Genomic DNA, 27722 nt, shown 5'->3' with positions numbered 1-27722 from the left:
TTATCCGGAAAAATAATACTGTAATCCACAATTATAACAGAATTTTTTAAACCGTCCCTTGAACAAGTAACTTATACAGGCGATCCTCGACTTACGACCATTTGTTTAGTGACCAGTTATAATAGCACTGCAAAAGTGACTTACAACCTCGGCCTTAGGACTATCACCACACATACACAGGTCATGTAATTAAAATGCAGATGCTTCGCAATTGGCATGAACTTATGATGGTTGAAGCAACCCGGAGTTGTATGATCAAAGCCACATATTCTGAGGGCTATTCCAAGTGGGCCTTCATCAAAAAAGACCCTCCTCTGTAACAGACAATGATGAGAACAATAAACGAAGCAACGTTGTCATTCTGTACATTGCAGGAATATTGGAAAAGCTCAGGAGGATCTTCAGCCAACACAACAGACGTGCACACTTCAAACCCAAGAACACACTAAGGCGGAAGCTTGTCCACCCCAAGGATAGAACACCCAGATGGAAATTGAGCAACGTGGTATAGGCAGTACGATGCAGCGAGCTATGTGCAGATCTGTACACTGGGGAAACAAAACAACCACTTCCCAAACGCGTGGCACAACATAGCAGAACAAACACATCAGGACTAGATTCAGCGGTTCACCTGCATTTAAAAGACACAGGCCACTCTTTTGAAGACAACAAAGTCCATATTTTGGACAGAGACGACGGCTGGTTTGAAAGAGGGGTCAAAGAGGTCATTTATGTCAAAACTGAACAGCCTTCTCTCAACAGAGGAGGAAGGATATGACATCATCAATCTACAACCCAGTCCTTTCAACAGTTCCAAGAAGGCTCCACACTACTCAGGTGACCCTGAGGGCACAGGTAAACCTCCAAGTGGCCTCAACGACCCTCTCAAAGGATGCAAGTGACCAGCTGTCTGCAAGGAGTATAAATCCTACCCTTCCCCACCGTCCAGTCAGAGCTGAAGAAGCTTCTTGGATGAGAAGCGAAACGTCTTCAAAGAAAAACCAGAAAGTCCAGTTGCCTCTTGAAAAAAGCACCTTTGGGAAGACCATGACCTGGATGACGGAGAATCTCCATAGACATCCAATTAAACTGATTTATTGATAAAATCCTATGAATGGGAATCTTCTCAACTCGTGCGTGGAGTCAAGATTAAGAATCAATGGAATTTAAAGGCGATTGGACTTAAGTTTGCTTGTGACTACGTAGGATTCTAGGCTAGCTCCTCTTTTGACTCCACCACCGATTTCGGCCACTCCTTCTCCCAACCCCATCAATTAAATAATTCTGACTGGCTCTCCAGGAAGAGAGCCTTCTCTACCATTGCCCCCCACCTTTTGATACACCCTCCCCCCAAGAGGTGAAGCAGACACCCCCCCCCCCACATGCACTCCTGGTCTTTCAAAAATGCCCGAAGACTCAGCATTTTGCTTAGCTCTCAAGGAGGAGCACAATGCATGGAGCTGGTTAGACCCTACCACCTTTTAATTAGCTTTTAATGTTGAATTGTAACAATCTCTGCCTCTTACCTAAACTTTATACAATTTTTACGTTTTCATATTTTTACTTCCGCACCACCCAGAGTCCCGCTGGGGTGGAGACAGCAGTTTCTAAATTTGATAAATAAATTTTAAAATGGAGTCCTTCCCAGCCGGTTTCCGAAGTCAACTAGGGTGTGTGTGTTGGGGGAAGATGGATTCGCTTAAAAATCGCACTGATTCGCTTAACATCCAATTGCAAAAAAATAATAATAAAAAATAAAATAAAATAAAGGCTCATAAAATCAGGCTCAAGGCACTTAATAACTACCTCACTTAGTAGCAGAAATTCTGGGCCTCGTTTGATCGTTAAGTCGAGGACTGCTCGCAATTCCCATCGACCCGTGCGCTCCCACAGAGAGGGCCTCCTCAGGGTGCCATCAGCCAAACAGTGTAGGCTGGTGACCCCCAGGGGGAGGGCCTTCTCTGTGGGGGCACCTACCCTCTGGAATCAGCTGCCCCCAGAGATAAGGAGAATCCAGGACCTCGGTGCCTTCCGTCGTGCCCTTAAAACCCATTTTTTCAAGCAAGCCGGGCTGGCTTAAGAAGAAATTTTTAAATGTTTTTAAATGTTTTAAATTGTTTTAATTGGTAGTGAGTTTTAATTGGGCCAAATTTATATATCTTTTAATTGTTTTTTAATATTTGTCCTGCATGTTTTTTAATTCTGGCTGTACACCGCCCTGAGTCCTCAGGGAGAAGGGCGGTATAGAAATTCAATAATAAATAAATAAAATAATAAATTCATTCTCCATGTGTCCAGACAAAAACCATTCAGAAGTGCTGTGTCTTACAATGATACCAAATACCAGTTAGGTGTGAAGTAATGATGCATATTCAGAAACCTCTGCCAAATATTAAATAAACACTGAACCCCGAAAAGTTGTCACGCATGATCTGCGTGGAATACGAACGTGGCTTTTTTTTTTTTCCCAATCAAGGGAAGCTTGCAAGAACACGCGAAAGTCGATCTCTGATCCCACCGTTAGCCTGGCTTGTTGCAGAAGTGGCAGTAGATTCCCCCGCTGAGATCGCTTACGGCGCCTTCTCTGACCAGCTTTTGCAGTAGTTGCGTCTCCTGGGTTACGTCGTGCATGGGTTGCCACCTCATGGCCACCGTGCAAACGTTGTTGTAATAATGCAGAGGTGCCTCGGGATGATGCAGGTCGTAGCCAAACCCGGCTAAGCTCACTTCGTCACATAAATGGGTAGCTAGAACCATGGCTATGATGCCAATCGTGGGTATCTTCTAGAAGGGAACCAGAGAAAGGTATTTATTCCTTTTGCAAGCATGGCAGTAGCATTTAAGACTTAAATCTTAAATGTCTTAAATATATTTAAGACTGAGCCTTGGTAGTACAGTGGTCTAAGGCACCCTGTTATTAAGACCAGCTGCCTGCAATTACTGCAGGTTCGAATCTCGCCAAGGCTCAAGGTTGACTCAGCCTTCCATCCTTTCTAAGGATGGGGAGAATTGAGGACCCAGTTTGGGGGGCAATAAGCTGACTTTGTATAAATATACAAAAGGATGAAGGCTATTGCTTAGCGCATTGTAAGCCGCCCTGAGTCTCCGGAGAAGGGCGGCATATAAATCAAATAAAAAAATAAATAAATCTTGAACCAGTGACAATCGAACTGCTGGCAGTCGGCAGAATTAGCCTGCACTACTGTGTTCCAACTACTGAGCACCGTGGGAGGGAGGGAGGGAGGAGGAAGGAAGGAAGGAAGGAAGGGACAATAACTCCAGCATTAGCACTTAAGACTTATATACCGCTTCACAGTTCTTTTACAGCCCTCTCTAAATGGTTTACAGAGTCAGCTTCTTGCCCCCCAACAATCTGGCTCCTCATTTTACCCACCTCGGAAGGATGGAAGGCTGAGTCAATCCTGAACCAGTGACAATCGAACTGCTGGCCGTCGGCAGAATTAGGCTGCACTACTGTATTCCAACCACTGAGCACCGTGGGTGGGTGGGAGGGAGGGAGGGAGGGAGGGAGGGGGAGGAAGGATATTATTCTGGGCTCAATTGTTGTAAATCGAGGACAACTGTCTCACTTAGCAACCTAAATTCTGGGCTCAATTCTGGTCATAAATCAAGGACTACCTGTGCACTGACCCGATTCCAGAAGAAGAGGCTGGACTGAGGTTCTGGGTATTGCAGAATATCCATTGCCATCTCCTTAACGATCATCGGGTTCAAAATCCGGAACTTCCCCGGAATGAGAGGTATTTTCATCGCCACCTTCTTCCAAAAGAGGAGGTGCATCCAGAGTGGCTGAACAACAAAACAACAACAACACACAAATGCACCCAAATTACGACAAGCATTCAAATCCACCCTAATGTGAAGCAATTACTCCCATGAAGAATTTAATTATAGGTTCGTCCTCGACTTATGGCCACAATTGAGCCCAACATTCCTGTTGCTAAGTGGGACATTGGTTAAGTGGATTTTGCTCTGTTCTATGACCTTTCCTGCCACAGTTGTTAAGCGAATCACTGCCATTCTTAAATTAGCAACCAGGTTGTTAAGTGAGTCGGGCTTCCCCCTTTTTCTTGGCTTGTCGGAAGGTCGCAAAAGAGGAATCATGTGACTCCGGGACACTGCAACTGTCATAAGTACATGCCAGTTGCCAAGCGTTCAAATTTGGATCACGTGACCACAGAAATGCGGTCATAAGTTCCTTTTTTTCAGTGCCGCTGTAACATTGAACGGTCATTAAATGAACTGTTGTAAGTCAAGGACTACCTTTACAGGAGGAAAAAAATTACCGTATTTTTCGGAGTATAAGACGCTCCAAATTATAACACGCACCTATCTTTTTTGGTGAGGAAAACAAGAAAAAGAAATCTCCCTCTGCCTCTGAGCAATTTTGCCTCCTTGCAGCAAACAGCCTGCTTTACTTTCATTTTCGTTTTCAGCCTAGCTTGCTTAGCACAAGAAAAAAAAAATCTGCTCCCAGCAATTTACCTCCTCGCAGCAAGCAGCAGAGGCCCACGCAGCAATAGGCCATGGCAATCCCTGCAGCCTGAAACAGCTGAGAGTCGGGAGGCCAATCCAAGGGACAATCAACTTGTGCTAATTAGGCTGTGCTGAAGCTGAAATGGGCTGTTTCTTGCTGCTTGCTGCAAGGAGGTAAATTGCTGGGAGGCAGAGGCCAAAGGGTGGGGGCCAGTGGGTGGGCGGGGCTACATTCAGTGTATAAGACGCACCCAGATTTTCACCCCCTTTTTAAGGGGGGAAAAGGTGCGTCTAATACTCCAAAAAATACGTTAATACTTGGTTGTCTCACTTAGAGGCCACTGCTGAGGTTAACTCAATCACTAAGCGACACGGTCGCTAATCCAAACACCCCAGAACCGTGCTGGAGTTACGTTGTCACTTCCCCTGGGGTCATTAAGCGAGTCACACAAGTCGTTACGCAAGACATCATGGGAACCACAGCTTACAATTTCAGCGCTGCAATTTTAACTCTGGTTTCTCAGAAGCTGGCTGGGAAGTGTGTAACCGTGATCATGTGACCGTGGGAAGCTGCATCGGTCACAAAGTGAGGATTGTTCACAAAGCTACTTTTTGGCGCCACCATAACTTTGAGTAGTCACTAAACCTGGGCGTCATTAAGCGAGGTTTACTTGTAATCCCCAATTCTTTGCCAGGGGTGACTAGGTCCTCTAAAATAAAATGCCACCGCAACATTTTTCAAAATGGCTAAACTTGGTATCTCTAGCCAGAGATGGAAAGAAGGACTAACAACTAACTAACTAACTAACTAACTAACTAACTAACTAACTAACTGGAGCAGTCAGGTTAAAATGAGATGGTGTTTTGAGGAATCTTCCCATCCCATCCACCACACAGAGGAGGCACTGAATTAAACAACTTGTTGGGCATATATAAACAAGAAAAAGTATCATAAAAATCAAATTAAAAATCAATAAACAGGAGGGGGGGAAAAACATAAAATTTGGGATTGTGTGCCAATGAATGCATATACAGTCCTAAGGAGAAGTACAAATATATATATTTTTTAAAACATCTATATTCAATAGATGAATATATATATTCAGCCTTCCATCCTTTCTAAGGTGGATAAAATGAGGACCCGGTTTGTGGGGGCAATAAGCTGATTTTGTATAAAATATACAAAAGTATGAAGGCTATTGCTTAACGCATTGTAAACCACCCTGAGTCTCCGGAGAAGGGCGGCATATAAAAATAAATAAAAATTTTAAAAAATAAAATAAAATAGGAATTCAGTACATTTCTTATGGTTATATTGGTTTCTGTTGGATCGAGTTTTAGTTTATTTTTAATTTTTCACTGTAAACCTTTTTTTTTTTTTTGCTTTAATTTATATGCCGCCCTTCTCCGGAGACTCAGGGCAGTTTACAATGCGTTAAACAATAGCCTTCATATTTTTTCTATATTTATACAAAGTCAGCTTATTGCCCCCACAATCTGGGTCCTCATTTCACCTACCTTTGAAAGGATGGAAGGCTGAGTCAACCTTGAGCCTGGTGAGATTTGAACTTGCAGTAATTGCAAGCAGCAAATGTTAATAACAGTGTTTAGTCCACTGTACTACAGGCTCTTAAGAGTGGCTTGGCAATTAAAGGGTGCCAATGCATTTAATGCTAATAGCAATTTATTTAATAGTCACATCAATATAACTTATACAGTAATACTACATTAGACGTATTACTTCCACCAAAGCCAAACATTTTAGGCAAAAATAACAGTGGCCAAAAATCAGGGGGAAAATATAACAGGGGGAAAAAATCAAAAAATCAAAAAATCAAAATGGAAATTTGCTGTAGTAAACACACAAGCAGTACAATTCTGGTGTCGCTTATTATTTCATACAAATGCAATATTTAATATAATTACTTACTAATGTTTCATTTTTCACCACTGCTTTTATCCATTCAAAATCAACCGTTTTAAATAATACTGCCACAAACAAGCTATCTGGAAAATATTCGTCTTGAGATAAAGAAGCTCCTTCAGGATAGGTCATTCTAATTGTTGTTTTGTTGCCGACATCATTTGTGTATCCCCAAACAGGTGCATCATTTAACCTGTAAAACAAAGTGCACAATGCAACTGAACGTGTAATTTTAAAAATGCATGAATAACAGAGTTGGAAAGGCCCTTGGAGGTCTTCTAGTCCAACCCCCTGCTTAGGCAGGAAACCCTGTACATTTCAGACAATCTCTTCTTAGAAACTTCCAGTGTTGGAGCATTCACAACTTCTGGTGGCAAGTTGTTCCACTGATTAATTATTCTAACTGTCAGGAAATTTCTCCTTTGTTCCAGGTTGCTTCTCTCCTTGAATAGCTTCCATCCATGGTACATGGTAACCACCAAATTTAAGATTCACTGTGAAACAGAACATTTTCCATTGGGAGCTGCCCAGAATTTGGTATTAGATAGGCACCAATATAAATGTTTCAAATACACTTTTATTTTATTTTTTAAAGTCTTAGCCAAAGGGAAAATAAAAGTTGAACTATCTTAATTGGAAATCTTCACCACCAGATTCAACAAAATTCAAGACGTTGTGGCTGGAAGTTTTTAAGAAAAGTCTGAACAGCCATTTGTCCGGAATGGTATGGTCTCCTTCTCAAGCAGGGGGTTAGACTAGAAGACCTCCAAGGTCCCCTTCCCATTCTGTTAATAGACCCTCTTTCCATTTGTGACCTCAGACAAAAACCCAAGACGTACCTGATGACAATGTCAAAGTGATTGAGGTAGGAGCCCAGCTTCAACCCGTGTAATACGTTGCTGCTTCCCACAACTACGCAATGTTTACAGGGTTTCGAACGCAGCTCTGCCGGTAGATCTTGTTCAGGTAGAAGTTGGACCAAGTCTCGAAGCTTCTCCAAAAGATTCCGAAAGCCGAAAGGGGGCTGATACTTAAAGAGATCGGACTGAGCGTCGATATCTTCCGTTACAAAGGGAAGGAGGTCCGGGTTGTACTTGTTGGGAAACAGCTCGTTCAGCTTGGTCTTCGCAAAAGACGGGCGACACTTGGCTTGCAAAATTCCTTCTGCGTATTTCTGAGCTCTCTAGAACAGCAAAACGTACCAGCCGGTCATGAAACCTATTTTTTGTGTGTGTGTGTGTGTGTTAAGAATGTGCAATTGACACAACCCAGTGATGTGGCGTGCAATTTTTTTCATCTATTCTGCTTTGACGTCCAATCTTTAACACAATTTTTTTATATATGTATATGATTTTATTTATATTTTTTTCTTTAACATCCGTAAGTGCTTAGCAAACAGTGTTGTCAGAGTTTAGGTAGCGTTGACGAGCAGTGGTGAAATCTAAAATTTGTTACTACCGGTTACTACCGGGCGTGGCTTGGTGGGGGAGGGGTTAATGTGACTGGGTGGGCGTGGCCAATTTTTTTTTCCTTTTAAAACCATTTTTTCTACCACCTCTTCGGGGAAGAGGTTGTAAAAAAATGCTTCCAAAAGGTTCTGACGATCCCAGCTGAGTTGCCTGATCGGCAGAGGCCTTTTTTTTTTTTTTTACTTTTAAAAGCATTTTTTCGGCCGAAGAGGTTGTAGAAAAAATGCTTTTAAAAATTAAAAGAAAAAGCCTCTGATGATCGCGCAGCTCAGCTGGGCAATGGGGGAGGCAGGGATTTTTGCTACTGGTTCTCCGAACCACCTGCCTCCATCACCGGATCGGGTGATCTGGTCCGAACCGGGAGCATTTCACCCCTGGTGACTAGTATTATGAGATAAATCCAGGAGCATCTGGATCAATATATTTTGTATACACTTCTGATGAGTGATATTCCCATTTAGATATACATAATCATACTTTTTCAACTTCTGACATTTGTGTATACAAATGTGTATTCCAAGAAAAAACAAAATCAAGGGGGAAAATAAGATATCTAAGGATTTCATACTACTGTATATACTACTCATGAATATTAACTGAGTCATTTGGGTTTTGCTTATCTCCGGATGGGTGTATCTGAATATGCAGAATATGCAGTAAAACTTTTTTAAAAATATCCACATATCTTGTACACATCTACTCACTGATACGCCATCTGTGAATAAGATCCCCCTCAAACTGTTAACCAAAAAACCGTTAACCGTAATTCCATGAAAAATCAGAAATGAATAGATATGTTTGTTGTTATAGAAATGGCTAGAACATATAGGCAGGCCTCAACTTACGATCACAATTGAGTGCAAAATTTCTGTTGCAGAGGAGGAGAATTGTTAAGCAAGTTTTGCTCTATTTTATGACCTTTCTGGCCTCAGTGGTTAAAAGAGGGGGAGGGGGAAGGAGGAGGAGGAGAGGAGGAGAAGTGGAAGAGGAGGACGAGAAGAGGAGAAGGAGGAGGAGAGGAGGAGAAGGAGGAGGAGAAGAGGAGGAGGAAGGGAAGAGGAGGAGGAGGAGGAGGAGAAGGAGGAGGAGAAGAGGAGGAGGAGGAGAAGAGGAGGAGAAGAAGAGGAGAAGAAGAGAAGGAGGAGGAGGAGGAGGAGGAGGAGAGGAAGAGGAGGAGAAGAGGAGGAGGAGGAGGAGAAGAAGAAGAGGAGAAGAAGAGAAGGAGGAGGAGGAGAAGGAGAAGGAGAAGAAGAGGAGGAGGAGGAGAGGAAAAGGAAGAAGAAGAGGAGGAGGAGGAAGAGGAAGGAAGGAAGGAAGGAAGGAAGGAAGGAAGGAAGGAAGGAAGGAAGGAAGGAAGGAAAGAAAGAAAAATTTTCATAAGCCTTTTCTGCACCACTGCTTACTACTATTCTGCCACCCTTTATTACAACAGTGAGCTGACCTTGGCATGATCAGGGTTGACCTTGTCAATTCTTGCCGTTTCACATGTCTTGGCCTCGTACGTTGTCTTGACCAGGTAAATAAAGCAAAGTGCAATCACAACTACCATGATACACCTAGAAGGGTAAAAGAGACGAGGCGTTCATGGATGTATCACATTCTGCAATCTACTCCCCAAAATGCAGGATGCACCACCACCACCAACTCCCCTCCGTCCTGCATTTAGCCCAGCAGACTCCAAGGGGGTGCGATGAAAAATGCAGAGGACATTTTTACAGAAGTGATGAACCCAACATTAAAAGATAAACAAGAAGAACTTTGAACTGGTCTCGGATGAGATACTTCTGAAGACCCCAAGGGATGTGGTCCTAGTCAACTCAAGAGGTTTGGAGCAGAGTCCCATCAATGAGACATGGGCCAATCACCAGGAGACTGGGAGTTCTAGTCCCACTTCAAGCATGAAAAATGCCAGTGACTTCCGGTTTGGTGTCACGGCGAGACAGTCGGGGACTTAGCGGGCATCGCGAAAACCCCGCCAGATGAACCGCTACTAATGGGTCTTCGGACCGGAACCGTCCTGTAGGGACGGGGAAGAAAGAGAGGCACCTCGGACGACCAAGAGGAACAGGCAAGTTCTTCGGAGGTCAGAGGGAATTCTCTGTGAGTCAATGGCGGGGGGGGCGGCAGCCAGGGCGGCTGCCACGAAGCTGGAACAACCGGACTAAGTGTAGAGCTGGAGGAAGAGAGGAACGGACCGGAGTTTTTTTGAAGCTGGGTGAGTGACAGCTAACTCAGGCTTGAGTAATAACAAGAGAAACATCTTACAATTATAAGACCCCTAATGTGTAATAACGGCTAAGGAGCAGTGGTGAAATCTAAAATTTGTTACTACAGGTTCTGTGGGTGTGGCTTGGTGGTGGTGGTGGTAATGTGACTGAGTGGGTGGGACCAATTTTTTTTTTAACTTTTAAAACCATTTTTTCTACAACCTCTTCAGTGAAGAGGTTGTAAAAAATGCTTTCAAAAGGCTCTGATGATCCCAGCTAAATTACCTGATCGTCAGAGGCTTTTTTTCTTTTAAATGCCTCTGCCGATCAGGCAACTCAGCTTGGATCTTCAGGCATCGTCTTGGATCGTCAGTTTGGATCGTCAAACTCAGCTTGACGATCAGGCAACTCAGCTTGGATCATCAGAGGCATAAATAAGTATAAATAAATAAATAAATAAATAAATGCCTCTGACGATCCCAGCTGAGTTGCCTGATTGGCAGAGGCTTTTTTTCTTTTAAATGCCTCTGACGATCAGGCAACTCAGCTTGGATCCTCAGAGGCATTTAAAAGAAAAAAACCTCTGTTGATCGCGCGGCTCAGCTGGGCATGGGGGGGGGCAGGGATTTTTGCTACTGGTTCTCCGAACCATTCGCCTCCATCGCTACCAGATCAGGCGATCCGGTCTAAACCGGGAGCATTTCACCCCTGCTAAGGAGCATGGAGGCAAAGAAGATTTTGAAATGTAACTTTGAAGAGATAAAAACCCAATTGAAAATTGATTTTTGAATAAACTGTTTGGAAACATTAAACAATCAGTTATGGTCAAAGGATTGGAGAGAAATAAAGAGATCCTTTTTTCCCTTACTTTTTTAAACTGCAAATAGCAATAATAAAAAGGAGGTCTCTAGAGATTATATTGAGATTAACAATAATATAATGATGAATATATTGAGATTAATGATTATATAATGATGATTACATGGGGATTAACAGTGAATGATAAAAGAATAAAAGATTGGAAAATATTAAGGAAATTAAAAAAGTCTAGGAGTTGGATTTATAAAATGACTATATTGAGATTAATAAATATGAGAAGAAATATGAGAAGAAATATGTTACAGAAACATAGAAATGAAATAGGCTCTGAGGGTAAAATATTTGGAAAATAGAATTAAGATAAGAAAGAAAATATAGCAATGGACATAATGAACCAATTTTTTTTTAATTAAGATGTTAGAAGGTGCTTCTTGAGAAAACTGATGGTTATGATAATTGGGATATTGTTTAAATACTTATAACAATTTATATTTTGAATATTTTTAATAATATATCTTCAAAAGTAAAAGATGATTATGAAAGATAATTACACTGGGATTAACAGTGGAACAAATCTTATTACACTGGGATTAACAGTGAGGAAAATAAAGATGATTACACTGGGATTAACAGCGGAATAAAGGTGTGTAGACTGAGAGTAACAGTGAAAGGATAAGAAAAAAGGTTAAATTAGAAAAATGATAGCTATAATAATTGGGATATTTTTTAAATATGTACAACAATTGTAATAATTTGAACATTTATTATCTAAGTAAAAAAGAAAAGAAAAGAGAGCCTTGATAGTACAGGGGTTTAGTGCACCCTGTTATTAATACAGCTGCCTGCAATTTCTGCTGGTTCGAATCTCGCCAGGCTCAAGGTTGACTCAGCCTTCCATCCTTTCTAAGGTAGGTGAAATGAGGACCCAGTTTGTGGGGGCAATAAGCTGACTTTGTATAAAATATACAAAAGTATGAAGGCTATTGCTTAATGCATTGTAAACCGCCCTGAGTCTCCGGAGAAGGGCGGCATATAAATCAAATTAAAAAAAAAATAAAAATTGAAACAATATATGATTATGATTTATAAACAAAAATTTCTTAATTGGTGTTATATAAATGGTATGGTTTAATAGAATTTAGGGTAGTTGGGAAATTGCATTAAATAGCATTATTTGAATTAAGAATTATGCTTAATGGTTAAATTGCTGTATCTTTAAGATTAAAGATAAGACTTAAATTTGATAAAGTAAGAATGGAACAAAGATTTAATGAGCATCATGAAATATAAACAAGGTTGAATAGTACTGTTAATAGTGAGGATTTAGGATAAGAATTGTGAAATATATTATGAGACATTCATTGAATTATGATTTAAGGTGGGTTAATAGAAGGGTAATTGTTTTGATGAAGTAAATATGTGTTAATTTTTTTTTTTAAAGATGGTATTAGTTGAATATGTGATTTAAGATTAAGAAATAAGCATTATGACAAAATTGAATAGATAAAATTTTGTTAAAGATGACAAAAACTGAACAAATTGATGACCGGATCAAAGCTCTGTTCCGAAAAGATGTAATTTGTATGTTTGGAAAAAAATTAAAAAACTTTTTGCAAAAAAAGAAAAAGAAAAACCGGCCAGTCACTCTCTCTCAGCACATCCCACATCACAGGGTGGGTTTTGTGGGGAAAATAGGAGGAGGACTGAGGTTAGGTTGTCCTCGACTTACAATAGTTTGTTTAGTGACCATTTGAAGTTACAACGGCACTGAAAAAAGTGACTTTATGACAACTTAACAACTGCAGAAATTCACTTAAGAACTGTGGCAAGAAAAGTTGTAAAACAGGGCAAAACTCACTGGACACATTTCTGACTTAGCAACATAAATTCTGGGCTCCATTGTCGTCATAAGTCGAGGACGACCTGTGTTAGGTAGATTTGCTGCCTCGAGTTATTGACAAGCAAGAATAAAGGCAGGCTAAAAAATCAAGTAAGTCAGTAAAGAGATCAGAAATAACTGCAATGATACATCTGCAACAATCAGAATTTTAGGGTTTTTTACATCACCCCCTGCTACAATTCAAGAATGAAGTAAAAGCGCTTATATTCTGGTCATTTTTAATGTTTTGGCTCAAGCCCGGTTTTATAAAAACAATTAATTTCAAAGCAAATATTCAAAAGGGAAAGAGTGATTTTCATCTGTTAAGGAATTCGCAGAGTAACCCTTGAGTAGCAAGGGTGTGCACATGAAAGCGATTGAGAGTACTTACGAATAAACATAGTCAACACAGAGATACACTGAGTTGTGTTTACTTTCAAGAAATAGTAAGGCACAGTCTAATAAACAGTCCAGGTCATACACATAAGGTAGGAGATAGCAAAACGACAGTCCAGGGATAATCCAATAACAAAGTCTTCTTACCAGTCATCATAGTCATTCACAATAAACAGTTCTTCTGGATTTGCAAACAGTAGCATACAGAGATATCAGAGAGCAAAAACAGCAAAGAGAAACAAGCCATGTTTCAAGCTCCCTCTTAAGGAGATTGGCTACAGAGCTAACCAATCAGGACACAGTATGATGCAATACAGCAGTCTTTTTTTTTTTTATTGTAAAAGTTTTACAATTACATTTTCACCCCATTTTCACCCCCCTAACCCACCCCAAACTCCCCAACCCACCCTCCCTAACCCCCCCTAACCCTCCCCTCCCCCCCGGATTTCCATAGAGTATACCCCATCATTGTCCCCTTTATATAAAAAAAAACCTTGAACTTTAAACACCCCCCATCCCCCATATCATTTTTCATCTTCACATAGTTCAAATATTTCTATCTTAATGTAATATAATACTATCAATAAAAAGCTATTTGATACTTCCTAGTTTGATATTTGTTCTGCACATAATCTATCCATTTTTTCCATTCACATTCATAAGTCTGTTGTGAGCGGTCTTTTAAATATGCTGAAATCTTCGCCATCTCAGCGAAACTGGCCATCTTCAAAATCCATTCTTGAACAGTAGGCAAAGCTTCATTTTTCCAATATTTACCTATCAACAATCTCGCTGCTGTAATCATATACAAAATCAACTTTGTTTCATCCACTGTAAAACCCTTTGCTATACCCAATAGAAACAATTGTGGAGAAAATTGAATTTTTTTCTTCAAAACATTCTGCATGACCCACCAAATTTTTATCCAAAAAGCCTTAACTTTCTTACAGGTCCACCAAATATGATAATATGTAGCATCTGTAGAATCACACCTCCAACATTTTGGCTGAACATTAGGATACATACACGACAGTTTCTTAGGGTCTAGATGCCATCTATAAAACATTTTGTAAAAATTTTCCCTCAAATTCTGCGACTGTGTAAATTTAACATTCTGGACCCAAATTTTTTCCCATGTTTCCAACATCACTGGTTCTTCAAAATTTTGTGCCCACTTAATCATACAGTCTTTAACTAATTCAGTTTCTGAGTCCCTTTCTAGCAAAACATTATAAAGCCTTTTGATATGCATTGGACCTTTCTCTCTTATATGTCTAACCAATTCTTCCTCGTGCAACATAATACCAGTTTTTTGGTCCTCTTTCCATCTCAATTGTAATTGATTATATTGTAACCAAGTTAAATTAATCCCTTCGTCCAACAGTGTCTGCAAAGTCTTCAGCTGCCATCTGCCCGCATCTGTAAAAAGAACCTCTTTGTATAAAACCCCCCCGAGTGACATTATATTTGTATTCCACAAGGTATGACCAAGATCCAGCCATAGCGGTATTTTATAATCCCATTTGAGTCGGTGCTTCTTCCATACTCTCATCAAAGAGTCTCTAAGTATATGATTTTTAAATACTTTATCAACTTTGTCATCATAAAATAAGTAAGCGTGCCATCCAAATTCAAGATCAAAACTTTCTGCATTCAATATTCCAGCCTTTTTACTTCCAAACCAATCACTTGTTAAGGTTAAAGCTGCTGCATCATAATATAGCTGTAGGTTTGGAAGTTTAAGACCTCCTCTTTCTGGAACATCTTGCATAATTTTCAATTTCACTCTCGGTTTCTTCTCGTTCCAGACAAACTTATTCACTCCAGATTGCCAAACTTTCAGATGTTTATCACTTTTAAGCACCGGAATCATTTGAAACAAAAAAAGAAATCTTGGCAAAATATTCATCTTAACTGCTGCTATTCTTCCAAGTAGAGACAGCTGCAGTTTTTTCCAAGTCTCCATATCTTTCTGCACCTCTCGCCACAACACCTCATAGTTATTTTGAAACAATTTCATGTTTGATTCTGCAACCTGAACTCCTAGATATTTTACCTTAGGTACAGTCTCAAAACCTGCCCTCCTTTCAAGCTCATGTTTGCGATCTTGTGTCATGTTTTTAACTATCATTTTAGTCTTTTTTGGATTCAATCTGAAACCTGAAACTTTACCATAATCTTGTATAATGTCCTTCATCAAGATTATTGATTCCATTGGTTGTGATAGGGTAACAACCAGATCATCTGCAAATGCCTTTATTCTGTAATCCTCTTGCCTAATCTTTATACCTTTCAAGATATTAGAGTCCCGTATTGTATTTAACAAGACTTCTAGTGTTAAAATAAATAAAAGTGGGGACAACGAGCATCCCTGTCTTGTTCCTTTTTCAATTTTAAACTCTGTTGTCAAACTTCCATTAATAATAATCTGTGCCTTTTGCTCTTGATAAATTGCCGAAATCGCCTGTATAAATTGATCCCCAAAGTCCATCTTTTTCAAAGTCTTTAATAGAAAATTCCAATCCACTCTATCAAAGGCCTTCTCTGCATCCAAAAAAACCAGCACTGCAGGGATCTGTTTATTCTTCTCAAGATATTCCAATAAATTTATTACTTGCCTTACATTGTCCTTCATATATCTGCCCTCGATAAATCCCGCTTGATCATCATGAATCACCTCTTGAATTACTGGCATCAATCTGTTGGCTAATACTTTTGCATAAATTTTATAGTCATTATTTAAAAGAGATATTGGTCTATAATTTTCCGGTTTTTTAGGACCTACTTGTTCTTTTGGTATCAAAGTAATATATGCTGATTTCCATGATGGGGGTATTTTACCCCCTTGTTGTATATTGCAAAATAAGTCTCTAAGTTGTTCCACCATTTCTGCTTGTAAAGTTTTATAATACACTGCAGTCAATCCATCTGTTCCAGGAGCTTTAGCTGTTTTCAATTGTTTAATTGCTGCAATTATTTCCTCAACTGTTATAGGGTAGTTCATTCTTTCTTTTTGTTGACTAGTAATTTTTAAGACTCTTTTCTCTTCTAGATATTTTTCTATAAGTCTATTCTGTATATCATCTTTAGCATATAATTTAGTGTAGTAGTCTACAAAGACTTCTTTAATCAATTTTTGTTGAGAAATTTCTTTCCCTCCAATATCAATACTCTCAATAGTCCGTATACTCTGCTTCTTCCTTAAGGTGTAGGCCAACCATCTTCCCGGTTTATTAGCATTACAAAACGTATTATGCTTCGCATATTGTAAGTTTGTTGCAGCTTGCTCCGCCAAGAGCATTTGAAATTGATCTTTCAAAAGTTTTATAGCACCAGATATTCTTTCATCTGTTGGGTTTTTAATGAGTAGCTGTTCCTTATTCTTTATTTCTACTTCCAATTCGAGTCTTTTCTTTTGTCGGTTCTGTTTGTGTTTAGAGTTCATATAAATGAGTACCCCTCTCATATACGCTTTACTCGCATCCCATACAATTTCAATTGGGGTGCCCTTATTCAAGTTCATCTCAAAAAATTCTTTCATCTGTTTTTTAAGTTCTGTTATATTTTTTTCATATCTAAACAAATTTTCATTTAATCTCCATGACCTTCTCTCAGTTTTTCCCATCTCAATTTCTATCCATACAGAACTATGATCAGTTAAAGTTCTTGGAAATATCTTTGTTCTTTTTGTTTTAACAAGTAAATCATCTGATAGCAAGATAAAGTCAATCCTGGAAAAAGATCTATGTCTATCAGAGAAAAAAGTATAGTCCAATTCTTTTGGGTTATAAATTCTCCAAATATCTTTTAATTCCAGATCTTCTTTCATATCAAAAAAAGTCTGTGGTAGTCTGATCCTTACTTTCGCCAAACTCTTTTTATCTAGTTTAGAATCAATTACTCCATTCCAATCTCCCATTATTAAAATAGATCTATAATCCCATTGCAATATTTTATTATGTAAAGTCTTATAAAAATGATCCTGTTGTTGGTTCGGAGCATAAATTCCAATCAGAAGAATTTGGCCATTTGCTGTGTGCAATTCAATTGCAATAAACCTACCACCTTCATCTGCTTCTATAATTTTAGCAGACAATCTTTTATTTACATAAATAACCACACCATTCTTTTTTTCCGAGTTTGAAGCTATAAAATGTGTTCCTAATTTAGAGTTTATCAGGTATTTGTGATCTTGAGTTCGAATATGAGTTTCTTGTAGACAAATTATGTCATTATTAAATTGTCTCAGATATGTAAATAACTTGTTCCTTTTTTGTGGTGAGTTTAATCCGTTAACATTCCAAGATAAGAGCCTAATTGTCATCTTGTCCTTTCTGAAGCGATGAGCTGCCTTGCCTCGCTTCTTCTGAGGTCTTCGGCCTTGCTCCCCCCATAGCTTCACTTTGTGTGGTGCTTTTAGCTCCCCCTTTATGTTGACTTACTTGTTGTTGTTTTTCTTTTATTTGCTTGGAGACTGCACGAGTTATACGCTGGTCCTTAACTTCAGGTATCCGAGCTAAATCCAAAGCAGCATCTCTTGTTGACAAAATTGGTGAAGATTCTAGCAGGGATTCCTCCATAAGGCCTCCTCCTCCTACAGCTCCCTGCATTTCCGCTAATTCCGTCTGCTTGGACTGTTGTTCCCTCTCATGCTGAAATTGCTTTTCCTTATCACTTTTTATCTCCAACATTGTAGATGTACGTGGGGATGATGATCTTTCTTTAAGAATATTGTAGTAAAAATATTCCGCCTTCTGAAAAGTATTCAATCGGTGTCCTTCTCCATTATATTTCAAAATTATACCAGTTGGGGCATCCCACCGGAATGGTATTTCTTGCTTTTGCAATTCATTCACTAGAAACCTATATTCTTTTCGATCTTTTAACATCTTAGGTGGTAATTCCTTGTAAACTCCAATTTGAGCTCCCTCCACTTGCACAGAGGAAAGAAAGGATCTTTGCAAAATATCATTTCTTATTCTTCTATCTGTAAAATATATCACCACATCTCTGGGTAATTTTCTTTGTCTAGCCACCCATGAATTTACTCTATAAATTTTATCTATTTTATAGACCACGTCTGCTGGATCAATTTTTAACAATACAGCCAAGGCATCAGAACAAATCTGTCTCAAATCTTGCCTGTCATTCTCTTTTATTCCTCGCAGTCTAATAGCGAATTCCATGGATCGAAACTGTATCATTGTAATTTCATTTTCAACTCTCTGCACTTTATTATCCACATCAACAATTTTAGAATCAGTATCCTTCATTTTAACGTTAACTTCTGATTTAAATTCTTCCAGTTTGGAATCCACTTTGCTAATGGTTTCTGCCAAATCAGAAACCACATTTGTCAATTTGTCAGTCACCTTATCATAATTCTCTTTCATTACCTCTTTAAATTCATTAATTTCTTTCTTCATTTCCTGTTGTGATTTTTGAAATTTATCATCCAGAGCCTGGGTAATAAAGTCCTTCAAACTTTGAACATCAAAGTCCTTTCCCTCACCCTGCTGGCTGGGAGGGGGCTGCTGTTCCGGTTTATGAGTGGGAGATCCCTCCCCTGCCGCCTTTCCTTCCTGTTTCTTTGAAGCCATTCTGCCACGTAAATTAACTTTTCTGAAAAAAGGAAGTCTTTTTTCCTTTGCACCTCCACAAAGTCCTTTGAAAAAGTCCCCCAGATTTAATCAAATTAGAAATTGAGTAAGCTGAAGCAAGCTCAGGTTTATTTTAAAAGGAATTTTTTCTTCCACTCTTCTCTGTTCACTTGCTACAAGCAGTGCTACAATGTAGCTTATTGAAAAAACTTTGCAAGATCACTCTCCCTTTCAGCTCGTTAACGCTGGAACGGCGCCATTTTTTTCAAGCCGTTTCCGCTCACTCTAGCCTTTTCCCAAATCAAAAGTTCAAAAACAAAGAGTTACTTGCAGTTTCTTGGTTTGGGGGTTGAGGTTGTTTTATAACAAAGTTATTTTTCCATCAATTTAAATGTTTGCTGCAGCCGGCTTGCTCTGACAAGCAGAGTCGTCCCACGCCGTCCGGAGTCTCCGCAAGTTGAAAGGGAGCCGCGCCCGTTTCCTCCCCAGTAGCAAACTTCTGGGGGTTCACAGGGGCTCGACCTGCCTCTTGCTTCACTCTTCTCCTCGAATCCTCAGGATTTAGGAGTTTTCAAGCCGCTCCCCTCACTCGGAGCGGCTCTACAGGCGGCGGGGCTGGCGGTCCTTCAAAAACGACCGTCTTCGCCGGTGGCAGACAAACCCGGAAGTCCCGCAATACAGCAGTCTTAAACCTTACATTGATGGTTTATATATTGCCAACCCAACAAGTTAGGTAACAGTAATTTCCTAACAACACGCTTTGTGCTTAACTGCACCCTGAGCCTGTGTGAAATGATCTGCAATATTGTGTTCAGTCATGCAGTACTCCAACTGAATCAATTTACTTGCGGACAGAGGGACTTACTTGAAATTACTTTTCAAACTCCCGGCTGATCTTTTCATTTTCATGAGTAACCAACATCGAACATGTTCCAAAACCCCAGCAGCTTCTTTTGGGGCAAAAGGCCGTTTCATCGCTTAGCATTGCTGGCAAAGACAAAGAGTTTTCTGTTAAAATTATTTATATTTAGCCTTTCCAAGGGAAACCCAGGCCCAGATAGTCAACAATGCAACACAAAAGCATTAGCTAGTTCCCAACTTACAACCATTCGTTTGGTGACCATCCGAGGTTACAACAGGCCCTGAAAAAAGTGGCTTATGACCATTTTTCACACTTACGACCATCGCAGAGCCTCCCCGTTGGGAAATTTTTGATCCCGACAAAGGGCTGCAAAAGTTGATGGAGTGAGCAGAGATGGCTAAATGGGCTGCTTTGATCCAAGAAAAAAAAATATGAATAAATACTTTTATTCCTACTTGGAAACCGCTTCTGGACTTTTCTGAGGGAAAAATGAAACTTTGATTTTGGGTTTGATTGATTAGATCAGTGTTTCTCAACCTTGGAAGCTTGAAGATGGGTGGACTTCAACTCCCAGAATCCCCCAGCCAGCGCTGCTGGCTGGGGGATTCTGGGAGTTGAAGTCCACCCATCTTCAAGCTTCCAAGGTTGAGAAACACTGGATTAGATAAACTTGCTGTTGTAGAAACAGCTGGTTTAAACTATTATGTAAAAGTAAAAAAGTTTGACATTGGATGTTACTGTTTTATTCTACTGCACCAAAGGGAGTCGGAAGTCAATGCTATTTCTTTCTTTTTTTATTTTTCCCTTCTCTACTTTTCCTACTATTTGCTTTTGTATTTTTTTGTATAACATAAATTAATAAAAGAATAAGAAGCAAAGATGCAACAGTCCACAAATGTAGTTTTAGCATTAAATTTAGACAAACATTAAAAACAATAAGCACAAATGCATTATTAACAGGGACAAACAGATGATGACAAAGAGAATTTATTATTTCCTTCTTATCTCAGGAAAGAAAAAAAAAAGAGATTTCTACCTTCAACAATAAACACCCTTCCCCCATTGATGCTCTTAATTAAAGCTAATAGTTTTATTAAAGCTGAAATATTTACTTCTTACCAAAACCCCATAATACAAAAGAAGTAGGATGTGATATTTCAGCACATTTAAATGAGTCTACCTTTCAAACTCTGAAGTGAATTACAGAATACAGATAATCCTCGACTTACAACAATTCAGCCCAAAGTTTCTGTTGCTAAATGAGGCATTTGTTAAGGGAGTTTTTTGCCCCATTTTACAACCTTTCTTGACACCGTCATTAAGGGAATCGCTGAAGTTGGCAAAACGGTTAAGTGAACCGCCAAAGGGGATCATATGATCCTGGGACACTGCAACAGTCATAAGTACATGCCTGTTGCCAAGCTTCTGAATTTTGATTATGAGACCACGGGGAATGCTGCAAAGGTTGAAGTGTGAAAAACCATCATACATTACTTTTTTCAGTATTGCCATAACTTTGGACAGTCACTAAAAGAATTGCTGTAAATCGAAGGATTATCCTTATAGTAAGCAGAACAGCTGTCTTTATACAGCTTGCCTAATTCACGAGATCTGAGCGCGTCCCTAGCTCTCAACTATTTAGGCTAAATTTCCCTAATCAAACTCCTGACCTGAATTTAGGATCTGTTGATCAGCAGTCCTTTATATCGGCAAAACCAACGATGGGAAGAAGAACGAAACAGGCCCAACGTAGAACAGAAAAGAAAAGAGTTCCAGATTTATATACCTCACGTTTCAACAGGCATTAAGAAACCATCAGTCATCAGGAAACTTAAGATATACCACTTCCTTTTCCTGAAGTCCTCCCATCCTTTGCAGAACACATACAATCCAAAAACTTTCTACTTCCTTCTAGAGCAGATTTAAGGGAATTTAACTAAATTAATTAAGCTTAAACGAGCACAATGCCTTTGATCCCTTGAGTGCAATAAAGCATGCTGGCCAACTCAGAAACATATGCAGGTAGTCCTCGTGTTGCAACAGAGGAGCCTGAGTGGCGTAGGAGGCTAATGCCTCCTACTAAGGCAGCATTTAACATCCAGCTGCCTGCAATTACTGCGAGTGCAAATCTCACCAGGCTCAAGGTTGACTCAGCCTTCCATCCTTTCTAAGGTGGGTAAAATGAGGATCTGGTTTGTGGGGGCAATAAACTGACTTTATATAAAATATACAAAAGTATGAAGGCTATTGCTCAACGCATTGTAAGCCGCCCTGAGTCTACGGAGAAGGGCGGCATATAAAAATAAATAAAACCAAACAAAACAAAAACAAACAGTTCATTTAGTGACTGTTCAAAGTTACCAATGGGATTGAGAAAAAAAGCGACTTATGACCATTTTTCACACTTACGCCCATTGCATCCTCCCGATCATGTGATCAAAATTTGGGCGCTCGGCAACTGTCCTGGGGTCACGTTTGTCCTTTGACGACCTCCTGACAAGCAAAGTCAATGGGAAAGCCAGATTCACTTAACAACCGTGTTGCCAACTTCAGCGATTCACTTAACGACTGTGGGAAGAACAGTCGTAAAACAGGGCGAAACTCACTTCACAAATGTTTCACTTAACAAACAGGAATGTTGAGCTCAATTGTGGTTGTAAGCCAGCCTGTAAAACAGAAGATTTCTTTCACTTAAAAGAATCGTGTTATTCCTTATTTTAAGGGATATAATATTCCAAGCCGTGCTTGAACGGGGGTGGGGTGGGGTTGGAGTGTTGGACTAGAAGACCTCCAAGGTCCCTTTCCCTTTCTGGACCTAGCCAAAGAAGTGGCTGGTCTCTTCTGTGCCAGATTTCGGGGAATCCACCCTCTGCGATGGGGGATTGCCCTTCACCCCATCATCTCTGAGTGTTCCCTTTTCTTTTGCTGTCCTCTACAAGGTCCAACTTTACTGTTGTTGGTCTCCAGATGCAAAAAAATGGGTAAAAAGAGTGGAGTTCCGTCTTCCTACATCGCTCCGTGACGTCACCCTGGAAGTCTGAAAGATTTCATTTTTATTACTCTCTGCTTTGTTTGCGAAGGATATAATCTCCTGTTCTCTACTACAGGGACAAGAGCTAATAAAAATAACTTAGCCTGACTAGGTGGCTCAGGGGCTAAGACACTGTGCTTGTCGATCAGAAAGGTCGGCAGGTCGAATCCCTAGTACAGGCCTCCTGCATAAGCAGAGGGTTGGGCTAGTTGACCTCTAAGGTCCCTTCCAACTCTGTTACTGTTAACTAAAAAAAAAAAACCCCAACAAACAAACCAGGATAACACCTTCAAACATCAGTCCAACCTAACAGATGTTACTGAATTTAAACCAGAGCTGTTCCTATTAGGTACTCTTCCAGAAAAGATTAGTAAGGTATATACTTATTTGATTATACATGTAATAACAGCTGCAAGAATTGTTTACGCTCAAAATTGGAAAGCAGAGAAAATACCTTTGGAAGATGAGGTGATAAAAAAAAAATTATGGATTGTGCAGAAATGAATAGATTGACTTTGATGATTAAAGATAGGGAAGAGATAGGGCATTATAGGATATAATGGATAACTATTTTTAGTATTGGTTGGAAAAGAGATATAAAAGATAAAAGTTTTATGATTATATTTAAAAATTGGATAGGCAGAATTTTGCCTTAGTAAGGAGATATTAAAATGGTTTGTATAAAGATCAAGATAGAAGAAATTTCCTTTTTTGGAAGAAGAAGAAGAATGACTGAAGATAACACCGAGATGTCACAGGGAGGGGGCGACATACATACTAAATGTTTGTTTGTTTTTATAAAAAATAGTAAAAAGTTATATTTTAAAAAAAAGCATCAGTCCAACCTGACCAGCAGATGAAGACTAACTTCAGTGACTGACCCAGGCTGGATCTTGCAAGACCAACCTACAGTAATTTAACAGGAAAAAGTGAAGGAAAACCTCAGGATAATAATATTCCCAAGCATGTTTTCCAATCTGGACTAGAAAACCGAATAGAATAACAATTTTATTGTCACTTTGAAATGTACACTAATCGGCATGCATTAAAATGAAATCTCGTTGCATACAGCTCTCAAAGGCTCACCACCTCCCAATAGACACTACACGAATATGACAAAATAAGTAAATACCAACATGGAGAAAAGCAGCTAAGGGTTGCAGAAGATACATCACCGGAAGTTTGCAATCCGAGCTACTGAGCTGCCTGTTACTCCCTGGTGGAAGTTTATATCCTGCCTCCTACCTTCTGGTTCTCAACAGTCCTATTAATTTAATTTAATTTAATTAATTTAATTAATTAATTCAATTTATATGCTGCCCCTCTCCGAAGACTCAGGGCAGCTCACAATACATTTTAAAAAATCATTATAAAAAACATTTAAAAATTAATTGGGTCATTCTTCCTAGACAGTCAGCAAAATTATCTCCTCCTTCCTAGCATTTCTGGTTTTTGAGTGAGCATAAACTAGAATTACTTGATAGTGTTTGGCTCCAGACATTCAAGGTATATAGGTAATCCTCGATTTACAACAGTCCGTTTTTCACATTTGTGACCATTGTAACATCCCCATAGTCAGGTGATTGAAATTCAACTGCTTGGCCACTGTCTCGTACTTATGATGGTTGCAATGTCTTGTGACTTTCAAACAAGCAAAGTCAAGGGGTGGGGAAGCTGGATTCACTTAACAACTGTGTTGCTAACTTGTCTCATAAAATGGGACAAAATTCACTTAATAACTATCTTGCTTAGCCACAGAAATTTTGGGCTCAGTTGTGGTCGTATGTCGAGGACTATCTATAGAGTCTTCCCAGGCTTAGGCCAAAAAGCTTGTTAACTTCGAATGGTCACTAAGTGAATTGTTGAAAGCTGAAGACAACCTGTAATTTAGCTATGAAATCTCATTATCTGAGAAGGATGGGTGGTTAAGAAATAGTATGGATGGATGGATAGGACAGCCACTTGTATGAAATGGTATAGGATAGTGATGGCTAACCTTTTTGCCATTGCGTGCCAGGAAGGGGGGGCAGGGGGTTTTGCATGTGCGTGTGCCCACACCCATAATTCTATACGCCCCGCCCTGCGCATGCATGCGCAACCCCCCTCCCCCCTGCTCCTGGCATGTGATGGCCGGTAGGCCCGTTTTTCTTTCTCCAGATCCTCTCTATGCATCTGGGGAGGGCGAAAACAGCCTTCCTCACCTCCTTGGAGGCCCTCCGGAGGCAGGAAACAGCCTGTTTCTCTACTTCTGGTGGGCCCAGAAGACTCGAAAATCAGCTGGCCGGAGCTCAGCTGGCATGCCAGGCGACATGACTCCATGTGCCACCTGTGGCACACATGCCATAGGTTCGTCATCACGGGTATAGGGCAGTAATAGTGAACCTTTTTCAGACCGAGTGCCCAAACTGCAACCCAAAACCCACATATTTATCTCGGAGTGCCAACATGGCAATTTACCGTACTTCTCGGAGTATAAGACACATTTCCCCCCCCCCAAAAAAAGAGGTTGGAAATGTTGGTGCGTCTTATATACCAAATACAGCCATTTTTGGCCTCCCAAAGCCCTGCCCCGCACGTCCCACTTTTCCGTCCCGTTTTTGCTTTGTAACTGGTTCATATTCATTTTGAAATGTCCCAGGGTCATGTTGCAATTTTTGCAACTTTCTGACAAGCAGCTACTGTATAAATATAACTAATAATGGTCTCAGGACCCCTTTGCATTCTGTATCTTCACATATATGGGGGTGACATGATACCAGTGCTCCAATATCTCAGGGGTTACTACAAAGATGAAGGGACCAAGCTATTCTCCAAAGCACCTGAGGGCAGGACAAGAAGCAACGGATGGAAACCAATCAAGGAGAGAAGCAACCTAGAAATATGATTTTTTTTTTTTTGACACTTAGAACAATTAACCAGTGGAACAACTTGCCTCCAGAAATTGTAAATGCTCCAACACAACGTAAGAGACTGGACAACCATATGTCTGAAATGGAATAGGGTCTCCTGCTCAAACAAGGGGTTGGACTACAAGACCTCCAAGGTCCCTTCCAACTCTTATTCTGTTAGCCAAACTCTCTATCCATTCAACATCGCAAGATAAAAGTTGTGCGAATGTAAGAGGAAGGAGAGGAGTTAATATATATTGGGACTCCCGAGCAAAGCTGCTAAATAAATATAATAATGATTCCACTCCAGGTAGCACACCCCTGTTAGGTTTACATTGTTCTCTAAAGTTAGGTGCTTTTCTTCATAATATTTGCTTTTTATCAAACTCCTTCAAATTTGAATTCATCTGTCGCCAATATGCCTTCCACCTATTTTAAAATAGCCAAAAAGCACCCAATTCTGAATCACAACAGGCAAGGTAGATGATTCTTAGCAATATATTTAACAACACACTATTTGATTGAAATTGGATTTTTTATATATTAGTCAAATAAAGTAAATAAAACACGAAAAAAGAATATTTAAAAAAACTCTGCTTTTAACAATACTTATTCCCTCTCAAATAAATTTACATTAGAATGAAGTTCATAAAAGGTAAATGGAATTGTAGATTTTTGAAAAATCGTGCAATGCACGATTGCACATTGACTGAATCTATTATGAAATAATATAGCGGCACTCAAAATAATACAGTTGACACACAAAATGGCAGAAAGGTTTGAGACATTCCTAAGCATTTTGAAGAAACTTGCAGGATTCAGGGCATGGGGGAAGAGTGATTAATGCCTTCATGAAATCAAATGACTCTGAAGTTTCTATTCTGAATTTTTTCTTGTTGGTGTGATAAAATATACTGCTCAAAAAAAATAAATAAAGGGAAGACAAGCAGAAGACATCCGAGATCTGAATGAATAAAATAGCCTTATTAAATACTTTGTTCGTTACATACAGTAGTTTATACACTGCTCAAACAACTAAAGGGAACACAAAACTACTGTATGTAACGAACAAAGTATTTAATAAGGTTATTCATTCATTCAGATCTCGGATGTCTTCTGCTTGTGTTCCCTTTATTTTTTTGAGCAGTGTATATTCCATTTGTATCTGCTATCTTGGGTCAAAAGTCAAGACTTCCTACAAATGGGTTTTTCAGAGACTCACAGGTACCAATTGCATCAACTGCTGTCTTGTTATCCTGCAAAAGTACAGTTGAAAAGAATGTTTTCCTAACACTGTTGCAACTGCAACTTCCAGATTGCCAAAGCCACAACAACAAAGCCACAACGATCACTAATGATACAAAATGTTTCCATTTTTCTGCAGCTTCCCCCCCACCAGCCTTTTCAAGGAACTCAATTTTAAAGCCCGTTTTAATTTTTCTGGATGATCAGGAAAGACAGATTTGTTTGTTTTTTTACCCAAGGAGCTAGAAAATGAAAATTCGTTTAAATTTTTAAATGAATGACTTAATTTTAATTTCTCTACCTCCTTGGGAAAACAGTTGTCCCCTACAAAACCTTCCTGATCATCCACGCTTTGCAACCCCCCCCCCATCCCACCCCCGCCAGATTTAGGACAAAACCCTTCAGGGATAAACCCCAGCCACTCATCCGCCCCCCTCCCCAAGGACTACAAAGCCTACACTCCCCAGCCAACCCATCCCCGGCCGGAATCCCAGCCTTCTTCCAATAGCAAGTGAAAAGAGGCCAATGGAGTCCCGCGCATCGGGCAGGGGCGCAAATCGACCCCTCCCCATTCTACAAACCCCCAAAGAACCCCCCCCGACACACACACACCATTTATTATTATTATTTTTGTAAGGCTTAGCCAAAGGCAGGTTGGAATTTTGCCCCGTGCAAGATTTTTGCAAGCCCCCTCTTTTGCAAAAAGAGGATTTCCACCCCACCCGCAATTTTTGCAAAGCTGAGCAGGTGCCCCGCTGCAATTGCCCCCCCCAAAGCCTCCCACCTGCGCCTCAGCCCGCGGAGGCTGCGAGCTCATCGGTTCGATCCCAGATGAAGGAAAGGTGCGCTTGCACCAAGCTGCAGCCCAGCATTTATGGAGCTTTGACGGACGTGTGGCTCGGGCC

The 27722-nt window shown here is 39.9% G+C and overlaps 1 protein-coding gene across 7 annotated transcripts; it reads right to left on the bottom strand.

Moving 5' to 3' along the window:
- ST3GAL5 (ST3 beta-galactoside alpha-2,3-sialyltransferase 5) lies at nt 1–27722 on the bottom strand. 7 transcript variants are annotated; one of them, XM_034416264.3, is made up of 7 exons: nt 27602–27710; nt 19657–19778; nt 9332–9446; nt 7261–7604; nt 6428–6614; nt 3652–3810; nt 1–2784 (listed from the first exon to the last, which is right to left on the bottom strand). In XM_034416264.3, the coding sequence occupies exons 2-7, from the start codon at nt 19764–19766 to the stop codon at nt 2521–2523; spliced, it is 1179 nt and encodes a 392-aa protein (XP_034272155.2). In that variant the 5' UTR covers nt 19767–19778; nt 27602–27710; the 3' UTR covers nt 1–2520. The 7 variants fall into 7 exon arrangements, with proteins under 7 accessions (XP_034272155.2, XP_034272145.2, XP_087751734.1 ...); XM_034416254.3 differs by having other exon boundaries at nt 1558–2784; nt 3640–3810; nt 27602–27712; XM_060686490.2 differs by having other exon boundaries at nt 2355–2781; nt 3640–3810; nt 27602–27722.

Source organism: Pantherophis guttatus, chromosome 5 (assembly GCF_059756535.1).
Source record: "Pantherophis guttatus breed Tessera chromosome 5, ASM5975653v1, whole genome shotgun sequence".
Lineage (NCBI taxonomy): Eukaryota > Metazoa > Chordata > Lepidosauria > Squamata > Colubridae > Pantherophis > Pantherophis guttatus.
Note: the sequence above shows the minus strand (reverse complement) of the source record. Positions and strands in the feature narration are given on the sequence as shown.

Bases quoted from the DNA above. Each gene is read 5' to 3' on its own strand.
- ST3GAL5 (XM_034416254.3), bottom strand. From the start codon at position 19,766: ATGAAACGGCCTTTTGCCCCAAAAGAAGCTGCTGGGGTTTTGGAACAT. The intron at 9,447-19,656 runs GTAAGTCCCTCT...TTACCCTTCTAG, and splicing joins AGTTTGAAAAGTAATTTCAA to GTGTATCATGGTAGTTGTGA. The intron at 6,615-7,260 runs GTACGTCTTGGG...TTTGTTTTACAG, and splicing joins CACTTTGACATTGTCATCAG to GTTAAATGATGCACCTGTTT.